Source organism: Lottia gigantea (assembly GCF_000327385.1).
Source record: "Lottia gigantea unplaced genomic scaffold LOTGIsca_8, whole genome shotgun sequence".
Lineage (NCBI taxonomy): Eukaryota > Metazoa > Mollusca > Gastropoda > Lottiidae > Lottia > Lottia gigantea.
Window position 1 is genome coordinate 173,566 of NW_008710662.1, and position 13,413 is coordinate 186,978.

General features: G+C 32.5%; 1 protein-coding gene across 1 annotated transcript; it reads left to right on the top strand.

The window, feature by feature from the left end:
• Window positions 1-7,013: 7,013 nt before the first annotated feature.
• LOTGIDRAFT_108512 (hypothetical protein) lies at window positions 7,014-8,156 on the top strand (the record flags this gene model as incomplete). Its single annotated transcript, XM_009066806.1, has 1 exon — window positions 7,014-8,156. One exon carries the CDS (start codon window positions 7,014-7,016, stop codon window positions 8,154-8,156), a length of 1,143 nt encoding a protein of 380 aa, XP_009065054.1.
• Between the last annotated feature and the right edge of the window lie 5,257 nt (window positions 8,157-13,413).

Here is a 13,413-nt window from a genome sequence, read left to right on the forward strand (position 1 = left end):
GCGCAGTTTACATTCGGTGCCAACTGAAAACGGTTTAAGCAACCGGTTTGTGAATAGCTACTTTTCAAACCATATACAGTGGTTCACCTAGATGAATGTGGAACTGTGGACGTCGGTGGGTTCGGATCCCTCCAACGGGAAAAATATGCTGTCCTGCATTCTTAGACCATTCTGTGAGTCAATGGTTATGCTTGATAATGAAAGATTTAAAGATTCTCGGTCTGTAGTGCCCTTGGTAGGGCCCCATCATACGTTGTGAACCATTGTAGGCTATATTGTGTGTTTTAAAAATTTAGCCAACTTTTGTAGACCTACATATTTTTTTATATTTTGTACTTTTTTCTGGGAGAGGACCAGTCCCGTGGCAGTAGCTTTAGCCCACTTATATCGACTTAATAGGCTTAATTATATATCGAACCAGGCGTTACCAGGGTTTTATTTTGTCGATTGCAAATCTCAGTGTATTGTGTTGTTGTGGAGACCCGCGTCCAAATTTGATATGCCTTTTTTAAGCCTACTGTGAATATCCAGATCATTCTAAAATACGCTTTACCCATCCTGCCTATTCTCAAAATCTCCTAACCAAGAAGAATATTAGTCCTTCAGCAGATTTATAGTCCAGTCTATTTAATTTATTAAACTTCCAATGGCGTTTTTATAAAGCATAAGGGGGTATCACCAGGCTTACACCGGGCCAGTCAAATTTCTCGAGGGGAAAGGGGGTATAAAAACAGATAGTTCATTCTACAGACTGTATTTTACAGAGATAAAGAAATGCCTGTGAGCCCTGATTGAAAATTAAGTAGCCCCTACTCTCCCATAATCAACTATATGATTCTGTTTGTGGAACTGAAAGTGTTCTGTGCGCACCAATACTGTCAAGAGTTGCGAATTGCATCAGAACAAACCTGTCTTTAAAGGAATACTACGTCTTAGAGTGGATATAAAATTTAAAGTCTCCAACATGATCAATAAAAGTATACATATATTCATTAGTTGGACTTACCAGGCGCCATGACTGAAGAAAAGATCTCTATTTATTACGATATCCATTAAATAAGCAATTATAGAAAAACGCTTTTAAGCGTGTTTCAAAAGTACTTATTTAATGGATTTTTACTTAGTTATATGCATTTATTGGATTTGAGGGATTCTGTCGTATAGTTTAGACACTGATGAACACAGGCTCATTTTGACCAGTTTAAAATTTCAATTATTTTCGTCATCCTATACCATTGAAAATTTACCAATAAAGATGTTTTAATTTCACGTTAATTTAGGTAAAACTGAGTTTTTACAAGGAATATCTTCGACTAAAATTCTTTACATGAAATATCACAGAAAGTATAATGTGAGAAATATGATATTATAAAAGTATAATGAAAAAGTATAACATAACAAAAAGTATAACGGAAAGTTATTATAATTATAAGAATTATAATGCAAACATATAATACCGTAAAAAGTATAACGTAAAGTTATGATAATTATATGAATTATAATGCAAACATATAATATTGTAAAAAGTATAATGTAAAGTTATGATAATTATAAGAATTATAATGCAAACATATAATACTGTAAAAAGTATAATGTAAAGTTATGATAATTATAAGAATTATAATGCAAACATATAATATTGTAAAAAGTATAATGTAAAGTTATGATAATTATAAGAATTATAATGCAAACATATAATACTGTAAAAAGTATAATGTAAAGTTTTGATAATTATAAGAATTATAATGCAAACATATAATATTGTAAAAAGTATAATGTAAAGTTTTGATAATTATAAGAATTATATTGCAAACATATAATACTGTAAAAAGTATAATGTAAAGTTATGATAATTATAAGAATTATAATGCAAACATATAATACTGTAAAAAGTATAACGTAAAGTTATGATAATTATAAGAATTATAATGCAAACATATAATATTGTAAAAAGTATAATGTAAAGTTATGATAATTATAAGAATTATAATGCAAACATATAATACTGTAAAAAGTATAACGTAAAGTTATGATAATTATAAGAATTATAATGCAAACATATAATACTGTAAAAAGTATAATGTAAAGTTATGATAATTATAAGAATTATAATGCAAATATATGATACTGTAAAAAGTATAATGTAAAGTTATGATAATTATAAGAATTATAATGCAAATATATGATACTGTAAAAAGTATAATGTAAAGTTATGATAATTATAAGAATTATAATGCAAACATATAATATTGTAAAAAGTATAATGTAAAGTTATGATAATTATAAGAATTATAATGCAAACATATAATATTGTAAAAAGTATAATGTAAAGTTATGATAATTATAAGAATTATAATGCAAACATATAATATAATAGAAAGTATAACGTAAAGTTATGATAATTATAAGAATTATAATGCAAACATATAATATTGTAAAAAGTATAATGTAAAGTTATGATAATTATATGAATTATAATGCAAACATATAATACTGTAAAAAGTATAATGTAAAGTTATGATAATTATAAGAATTATATTGAAAACATATAATATAATAGAAAGTATAACGTAAAGTTATGATAATTATAAGAATTATAATGCAAACATATAATATTGTAAAAAGTATAATGTAAAGTTATGATAATTATATGAATTATAATGCAAACATATAATACTGTAAAAAGTATAATGTAAAGTTATGATAATTATAAGAATTATAATGCAAACATATAATATTGTAAAAAGTATAATGTAAAGTTATGATAATTATATGAATTATAATGCAAACATATAATACTGTAAAAAGTATAATGTAAAGTTATGATAATTATAAGAATTATATTGAAAACATATAATATAATAGAAAGTATAACGTAAAGTTATGATAATTATAAGAATTATAATGCAAACATATAATATTGTAAAAAGTATAACGTAAAGTTATGATAATTATAAGAATTATAATGCAAACATATAATATTGTAAAAAGTATAATGTAAAATTATGATAATTATAAGAATTATAATGCAAACATATAATATTGTAAAAAGTATAATGTAAAGTTATGAAAGAAAACATGTAATATTGTAAAATGTATAATGTAAAGTTATGATAATTATAAGAATTATAATGCAAACATATAATATTATAAAATGCATAATGTAAAGTTATGAAAGAAAACATGTAATATTGTAGAAAAGTATAACGTAAAGTTATGATAATTTCAAGAATTATATTGAAAATATGTAATATTATAGATAAAGTAAAGTTATGATAATGATAAGAAATATAATGAAAAAATATATTATTACAAAAAGTATATTGAAAAAGCATCGTATATAATCATAAAAAGTATAATAAAAAAAATATTCTTAAAACTATAATGAAAAAAAAAGTATAATTATGAAAAAAAGAATTATGAAAATATAATAGTTAACATATTAAATAAGAAATATATAAATATTTAATATTATTAAAAGTATAATGTCAAAATATAATGTAAAAAAGTATAATGAAAAATGATATGAAAATATAAAAAAAGATATAAGTTATAAGAAATTGGGCATTAAAACTAAACTTTATAGAATATCTCGGAAATGTCATAACTGTCGGCATGCTTTACAGGGGAAAGATGTTTGTAATGTGTTTCATTCATTCAAGAGATGACAATCTGGACAAAAATGATAAGGTAATCTCACCTGAGTTATAGGTCCCATTTGTCACACACCTTACAGAAACAAAGGTCATTGGAGAGATCTCTAAGAAAAGAAAAATATATATATAGTATATATTATATTCTATTGCACACCAGGAATACAAAGATAAAGGGACAGACCAATCATACTTAAAGATGGTTTCCCTTATTTTCATAACCAGCAGAATTCCAATGAGTGTCCGATCAAGAAAGGGCAAAAAGTTTTTTTTTGTTTATCCAGACTGCGCATACATTGGCATTTATTATTGATTAAAATTCTTAATTATAACATAGAACATAATGATATAATTAAGAATACATGATAATTCATTAGAAACACCAATTAATCAAATAGTTTGCTTAATTTGACACTAAAAAAAGGAAACCCATCTTTAAGTCTGAGAAACGGGAATATATTCAGTAATAAAGTTCACAGCTCATCAATTTGAGCCTTCAAAAGCATGTGTGTCCAGAATTATCTTCTTTTGAATGTTATCACAGAGTATCTTAAACTGACGAGTCGTCATTTTAAGACACTGATATATAGAAGAGACATATATAGAAATAGTGAGTAAATTTCCCAGTTTGAAGTCTTTTTGAAGGAATTTTGTGATTTTCATACATTTCTAGTACTTCTGAAGACTATTTTCATAAATATGGCACACCTGCCTCTTTAACAAAACAATTAAGTATCTATTTTATGCACATCGAAAGAGTCTGGAAAACCTTATGACTGTTTTTTTCTTCACAAGAGCCTAACTTAACATGATGACTGCTTTGAAGAAAAGGCTTCTATCAGGACAATTATAAGTTAAAACTCACCTTTAAATATTTGACATGGGGTTAACATATTAAGATTGAAAACTGTTTACAAGAAACCCTTCAATAGCAGAATTTAACTTTCAAACTATGTAAATTGTTTACACTTAAATTTGATAGAAACATGATATTTGACATAAATAAACGAGACCAGAAACAAGTTTCACTGGTTAAAATGTACCTCATCAAGTAGGATTAGTTAACCAAATTATTTGATTATTTTACTGGTGTGGTAGAGTGAACATTGTCCACATGTAGGTTGAAAGGTAAATAAGGCATTTCGTCACGTTAAACAAAGTCTTAGTTTATACTGAATCAAACATTTTAATTGGCCACATGAAAGGTCAGAATTTGCATTTGGAATACATCATTGTCTATTTCCTTAAAATTGTATTAATTACAAAACAAAATGTAATAGTTTAATCTAAGGAATAAATGTAACAACATTTTGACAGTCTTTGATATTATGGTAAGTAATAGTTTTATTTTGCTCTGTTTGTTATAATTTAACTTTGAATTGGTTAGGATGCTGTGTTTCTAATATCCAAAGCCAATTGTATTATACAGTAGGCCTATATAGCTACCCTGAATCTTCTTTCGCTGTTTTCTTGTACCTATAACATTTCAATAACAGACCTATGTCGTTAAAGATTTTCATCGATTAAAACTATGAAATTTGAAACACTTTACAAAAGATTTCAATTGACTATCGCTATTATACAGTAATACCGTTTTAGATCTCCCTGAAAAGCTCCGAATCTCTAGGTTGGGTTTTCGGTACTTAGAACTAGAGCTAAGATGGTGGGTGTTAATTAATATTAATGTAATTCATCAATAATTTACAGGATACTCAAACACTGCGGGTTATTCAGGTCCCATTCATTTCAAAACAATAATAACTGGTGACAAAGTGGGGGTAAATTGTTTTTAATAACTATTGTTAAATTAATGGCTTTATCAGATAATTATATGATTTATTATATTCAAACGGAAATATCTTTATATTGATGTTAATGGTACTATGACCAATTAAATACATTATATACTTCTATAATATCATATTTTCATCACGTAACTGTAGGACACTTGGACGTCATACGAAATATCGTGTCCAATTGGTTAGTCAACATAATGAAAGTTCCTGTGGTCAGAATGACTTCGACGTTATATAATCGTTACATTAGGATTTAACACAATTATAGATCATATGCAAAAAATATACTTTTATAAGTGATTTATTTTAAGTAAGTAAGTATTTCATCTGAGTCCTACCATTCCCCATTTTCACAATGTCAAGTTATTACGAACTTTGCCTCCATCTTCACAATGTCAAAATATATTACGAACTTCGCCTTATACCAAGTTCGTAATAGCTTGACGTTGTGAAAAAGTTCATTCCGAGAATCAGTTTTGATTTACAGAATTAAATGCAATTAATTTCAGTGAAAAACCTTTCATTATTGACTTTTAATATCATTTGTATTTCTGTTTTCAGGAAAAGATTGAGATTCCGACAAAATCAACTGTCAAAATGGTATGATCTGAGTAAGTCACATCAGTATGAAAATGGGGAAGTATAACAGAAGGCCTGCATGGTATCTCTTATTGGTAGTACTTCTTCAAGCAGCTATTACTTATGGACAGAACGTCGTTGATGATACAGTTTTTGAACAGCTTGCAAATTTTTCATGTGGTATGAAATGGGAATGTCCATCAGTAGAAGGGCTTTATTTACCATGTGCTTGTGATAATCTGTGCCAGATTGCTGGTGACTGTTGCCAGGGACATTTTGAGACCGTTAACTTACCAGAAATAAATCCAGAAAGTTTTGAGTGTGCTTTCAGTCCATTAGTTGACGATAGCATTCTTATGATTACAAAATGTCCATCTAGTTGGGATGGAGACAGAGTCGAGGAATTATGTGAATCAGGTCCAATGTGTCTGGAACTGAAAATGGTTTCATATATAAAAACCAATACTGTGCAAAGTGTCACTCCGAACCATACCAGTTCTGGCGACCAACCATTGGTTGTAATGACTCGTTCATTTTCCCAAACAATCCAGAGAAAAACTTAAAAATGTCTGAACTGCTAAAAAGCAAAAGCCACTGTACAATCGCTAAGTTGACCCCACCTGATGGAGCATTTATTCGGAAGTGCCATAAATCCAACAGCCTAGTTGATACATGCCCGCAATCATGGCTCGATGTAAAGATTAGAGATTTGTGTGAAAATCCGAAAGGAATTCAACCGGTTTATTATATTGGAGAAATTCGAATCAAAAATATCTATTGTGGTTTTTGTGGAATTCCAGACATTTCCAAATTCCAGTGCCCAGATTTACATCCACAGAGACGAACAGTCGATTTTTATCCTTTCTCAATTCTCTTTGATATCAATAAAATAGAGAAAGGCGAAGAAAAAGTTATTGTATGTTCCCAGAATCAAGTCTACGATCCGTTTGTTAATATTTGTCGAGATGCTTTGTGCAGTAGAAACATGGTCTTCAAGAATGGGCAGTGTGTTTTTTCTGGAAGCTCATCAGATCCAGTGACTAGCTTGGATTGTCCTCACATATTACTGAATAAATCTGAATTCGAAATTTCTGATGAAGGGAGACTGGTCATATTGAGCTCTAAATACGTTTATGATCCCGAGTTATATGAACTTTTGAAAGACAGCAACCAAGTTGCCGTCTGCAGTAACTTTACTCAAAACTATACTTCGTCTGAACTTGAATATAATTTTGATGATGTTCAGGCCATATTATCTGTGATAGGAATAACGTTATCTATAATAGGATGTGTTCTAACTATTTGTGTATATTTAAGTTTTAAATCATTGAGGAATATTCCTGGGAAAATTGTGATATCTTTATGTATTTCTCTAATACTAGCTTACCTTACCATGTTGATAGGTCCTGCAATGCGAGAGAATTTCGCTGGATGCAAGTCTTTTGCCATTATGATGCATTATTTTTTCTTAGTTGCGTTTTTCTGGATGAACGTTATGGCTATAGACGTATGGTATACTTTTGCTTATCACCAAGCTGGTGGAAGTAGTGAACGGTCAACAAGATTCCGCTTTTATGTTCTTTACGTTTTCATCATGGCCTCCATACCTGTTATTTTATCCACCATCTTGAATGAAACTGAAATCGCAGACGACTTCTCTCCACATTACGGAGAAGGAATTTGTTGGTTTACCAGAAGAAATGCTCTATTGGTTTTCTTTGGATTACCCTCGCTATTGGTCTTAATCGCTAATGTCATTTTATTTCTGATCGCAGCCAATACCATCTACTCGGCCCAGAAAAATTCTGTTCGTCTGTTGGGAAAAGAAGATAAAAGCATGCTCTCTATTTACGTTAGATTGACTATTGTGATGGGGGTGGCCTATTTGTTTGGATTTCTGGTGCCTTTGTACAACCATCCGGCTATCTTGTATATCTTTATAATCCTGAATACACTGCAAGGGTTGTTTATCTTTGTATCCTTTGTATGTACACGCAAAGTTCTTGGTCTGATACGTGAAAGAGCCAATAATTGGAGTCAGAGTCGATCTGACGGTTCGTATTCTGGTAGCAGATCAACCACTAAATCATCAGCAGTTTCTTTTCGACCGACAACAGGAAAGTTCTAGTAGCTTAATGCCTTGTAAAAGATCATTTCGCCTAATGATAATTTAACCGGTGCAATAGATTCTATTATTTAGTCGTGTCATGAGTGTAGTTTATTCTTGTTGTACCTTCCAGAATGGAGGAATAAAGCATTGCCATTTTAAGGGGTTCTTGGGCTTAGGATTGGGTAGTTTACAGATCGATATTTTGCGCCCCCTGAAAAAAATGAAACGCATATTATTTTTAGTGCTTTTGAATTTTTGACTTCTTTCAGACATTCTGAACTATATCTCCACAATATCAAGCTATCACAAACTCCGTACTTATACCTTGACTGCAATAACCACTGTTCTTGTATCTCGGATTGAACGCCAGCATCCCTCGACGTGCGTCCACAGACGTTCTGTTGAGGCCTCTGATTGACTGTATTCGCTAGTCTATAATGCATTCTAATCGCTCCATTATCAAGCTTCCGTGATACAAGAAAGGTGACTATTGCAGACAAGGTAGAAGTACGAAGTTCGTAATAGCTTGACATTGTGAATATGTTGTGACTATGTACATTAATTATTTATGCATGTAAAATGATTTAATTGTGCAATAGCCCTATTTTCAAATTTCATATAAATAAAGGTGCTTTTTACTACTTATCTGAAAATATCTAGGCTAACCAACAAAGTTAAGAAGATTTGAAACAACAGAAATAGTGCTGAAAGCCGATTTGTAGGAAGGGTTTAGGAATAAGAATGAATGATTGAGTTGTCATTATGTTGAAGAGGATTAAATATCAAAACAACACAATTATAAGGGAAGCTTATACGAAAATATCGTGCCAAACAACAAACAGATTTTTACACAACAAAACCATTGATGTTGTGGTTTTGTGCTAAACAGGTCTAAAGATAAATAGGTATAATTTTATGGACAGATGTGGTTCTCAAAAGACAATGTTGATAATAATAAAAATACTAGAATTATCCATCCATAAAATTTTCTTACATGCAATAACGTGTGCTTCTAATATGCCATGGTAGAATTAATAGGTCTAAAGATAACAGTAATAGTCCCAAACTATTAAAGAACGCCTGTTGAACAGAACACATCTCGGTGTTCATAGAAAATTCTTAATGCAGCGATTGTTTTGTAGTTCGATTTGTAAGTTAGTAAACATAACTATTCAGAGAACTCGACAATTGCAGTTATATCGATACGTGTTTTTCTGTAGAGGGCTCTGATTAGCTGTAGGTCAATTTGTTTGCGTACAATTCAATCAAATTGCTGATATGTATTGTCAGTACACCAAGTTTTCTACCTCTATAAACCTTGAAAGGAGAATTACTTGCGATCTAAATGAAACTCACCGAGGTCAAAAAATTTCAGTCTGGGTGATTACGATAAATGTATTTCGAACCCGTGCTTTACCTTTGTTGATCGAAACATTCTTGACTTTTCGGTACAATACTGACATTTTCGCTTGTAAATTGCAAAGTCAGGGGTTTTAGCTTAGATTTTCGGAGGCGATCTCACAATCCCTAAACAAACGAGACAACAAAACCTCGATTCTCAAGTCAGTAAATTTTTGGGGCAGAATCCATGATTTTTGTCCAGTGAGATACGAGTAATTCCGAACAATCTGTGACTGTAATGTTCAGATTGTGCTGCATGATTAGATTAATTATCACCAATCAGTGTCATTCGGGATGAATTTTAACTCAGTAGAACAAAAATAAATTAAAAATAGTTGATTGGATAGTGAGATTTTAAACCAATTATAGCTCAGTGTGAATATTCAGGTTATAGTTTAGAGAACTATTCATTTTATTTAAATAATTCGAAAAATAACAGGGACGATCTTTTCAAGTGAACATGACCAAAGGCCTATATCGCGTTTCAAATTAAATTTACCCGATTTTACCCGATTTTTTGAATACAATATTTTATTGATGCGTTAAAGGGATCGAGGAACAGGTTTATGCCCATGTTACCCCTATCCATGATATATTACAATATATAGTGTACATAAACTAGTGTCCAAAAGAAACGATACCAACTTATTTTCAAAATTGTTTTTTACTAAGTGAATTGTCTAATTTAAAAACATGCCAATTCGTATTGCACATCCCAAACACAGCATAGTCGATAAAAATACCGGGAACACGTGATCACTTCCGGGAAAAAACGTAAATTTCGTGAAAGTGACATTTCCCTGTCTAGCATGTTCTGCACGTGCATAAAAACTGTATAAAACGGCTCATCAGACACGTTGATATCACAGCAACAAAAAGAACACAAGATATGCCACTTTTGACAGCCATCGACAGAGAGAGAGCCGTTGGAATGGTCCAACAAGGAGCGACACACGTCGACGTCGCCAGAAGGTTGGGCTGCACACGCATCACTATCACCAGGTTGATGTAGCGGTTACGTCAGACAGGTCAGACGTCAGACAGGCCCAGGAGTGGAAGACCACGAGTAACCGCGCCCCATGAAGATCGGTACATCCGGGTATTACACCTGAGGAACCGCACCGTAACAGCGACGTCCACGGCGGCTACAGCACTGGGACACAGGATCAGTCGACAGACCGTCTACAGGAGACTACGGCAGTATGGTATCCGGCCACGTCATCCTTGACACGCCTCGACACCAGAACAACAGACTGATCTGGACCAGGCGAGTTCGACGTTGGCAACGGCGGGACTGGGCACGTGTTATGTTCTCTGATGAGAGCAGATTCCTCATCTTCAAAAACGATGGATGACAGCTTGTATACTGACGATTTGTTGAACGTTTGGCGCCTAACTTTATCCAACAGGTCCGGTCGTTCGTATGTGGTGACGTCAACACGAGGCTTGTCGTAATTCGTGGAAACCTGAATGCACAGCGTTATATTGATGACATCCTACGGCCTGTTGTGGTGCCCTTTATTCAGCAACAGCCTCGTGGACTCCTTTTCCAACATGACAATGCAAGGCCACACGCAGCAAGATTGACACAGAACTTCCTTGCCAACGCCAACGTACAGGTTTTGCCATGGCCCGCATGTTCACCGGACATGAATCCCATCGAGCACTTATGGGACCACCTCGATCGGCAAATCCGACTTTGCCGTGTGCCTCCAGTCAACGTCCAGGACTTGGAACGATGTCTCCTCGAGGAATGGCAACGAATCACTCCCAACGTCATCAGACGTTTGACGGCATCAGTCCGTAGGCGTGTTCTGGCATGTATTGATGCTCACGGTGGACATACCCGCTACTGACTTGACTTTGTGACGTGTGGTGTGACATTTCCCGTTGTTTCTGTGATCAGTGCTCTAACGAAATGTTCTTTTTTTTGACCCCACCCATCTTTAAAGGCTTGTCATATTGGTTGTACAGATTTTATTGAAATGAAATTTTTGTACAGATGTTGTGAAAGGATTTCTCAAAAGCATAACACCAATCCTAAACTTCTGCATTGTTTACTTTCTTTTATGTCGTTGCAAACAGGTGGTATCGTTTCTTTTGGACACTAGTTTATTATAAATTGGAGAATTGATCAAGACATAGCCCAAGATATAGCCTATATTTTTGTTCGGGTGCAAAATCCATTTACAGTTGAAATTTGAAAAAAAAGATGCTTCTTCTAATAGGCTAATAAGGTGGAAAGGGCGTAAAACTCCATTTTATCCATAGAGCGTCGTCAATCATTCAGGAATTAATCAAAGTGGTATATATTTCTTGTCTATGTTTAGATATATAATGTATGTGATCGATGAAGAAAAGTTATAGGCTAATATTCCTACGTTGTATGGATAGAGTTATTATTGATTAATGTAGTGGAAAATTTTGACGTGCAGGTGTTTTAAAAACTTGATAATGTTGCGTAAGTATAAAAATGTCCCTCTCTCTGTTCAGTTTAAAGATAGCCTGAAGTTTTGCCAACCTTATGACCAATCGTATCATAATCTTAGAGAAGAGAATTTTCATAGCTAATCAGTGATAGTGTTTACAGCTCACCGTCGAAAATTGAGCTTTTGATTCCATGTAAGTCGAGAATTATCCGCAATTGAAAGTTAAAATGGCCACTCGTCTTTTCTTGAGGCTCCACCAAATATAAAAAGACATAAGTATGGGCATATATGTAAAGGGATTATGCGATTTTCGTATAGTTTTAGTACGTTTGAAAGTCAACCACAAATATGGCGAACTATATTAGGCTATGGCCTTGAAAGAAAACATAATTGCAATTGCCAAAAGGCAATTCTGAATTAAAAGCAATATTAATTTTCAAATGCTTTTTGATACCTTTTCTATCGCTATCCCACTCTAGCCATTGAAAACTGTCAATATCATTTCATTCTAAAGGCTTGGATGACAACGAACTTTCAATAATTCAACAAATTTCATATTCACACTTCAACCGATCTAAACATAGAACATAGTAATTGGAATTGTTTACATGATGTTCATTTAAATAAGACAATAAAGGTAGCTGTGTTTATTTTATTCAAATTTCAACGTGTTCAGAATGTACCATTATTATCAACTTAAAATTCTGTTTGTATAAGTCTGGTTATTATTTATATTCAAAAACTATTTAACGCCCCTCGAGTGGGTCACAGCGACACCCATAAAAAAGATATTTTATATCTGGCTCTAAGCATACTAGGAGTATCCCATGCATAGGCAGGCCATATCAAGTCCAAGGATATGGGCAGATTTGGGACAAATTTTAGCCTCTTGGTTGCCTATTTGTTTAAATATTAATAAAGAATCAAGGAGTTCATAAAAACCTTCCTTTTAATAATTGAACTTTGACACATGCTTTCTTTGTGGTCTGAAATCGAAGAGAAGGTAACTCTTCATCCGGGGATTTCAAGTTTTAAGAAAAAAATCCCCTAGTTTAGAAGAGGTAAGGATATCAGCAGGTGATGAAAGTGTCATTATCCAAAAGCTTCATTCCATGCAATTTCAAATATTATGTACTGAATGTCTTAACTGATGCTCTACTCAAAGCTAATCGCAGTTCTATGTGCGTTTTCAAACTCCTATCATTGTCAAAGGAAAAACTGATATGGCAAACGATGAAGTAATAATGGATGGATGACTGTCGTTGGCATGGATTCGATTCATAGCATGTGCTTGTTGGCGCATAAATGGAAAGCCCGGGAAAATTGCAATATGTCAAGCAATGCTTGAAAATTAAAAAAAATTCTTTAGTTTATATGTTTGTCATGGCAAACATTTTAATGTACACTGATTTTTCTTGCTCAATCTGGAATCCAGAACAGAAGAT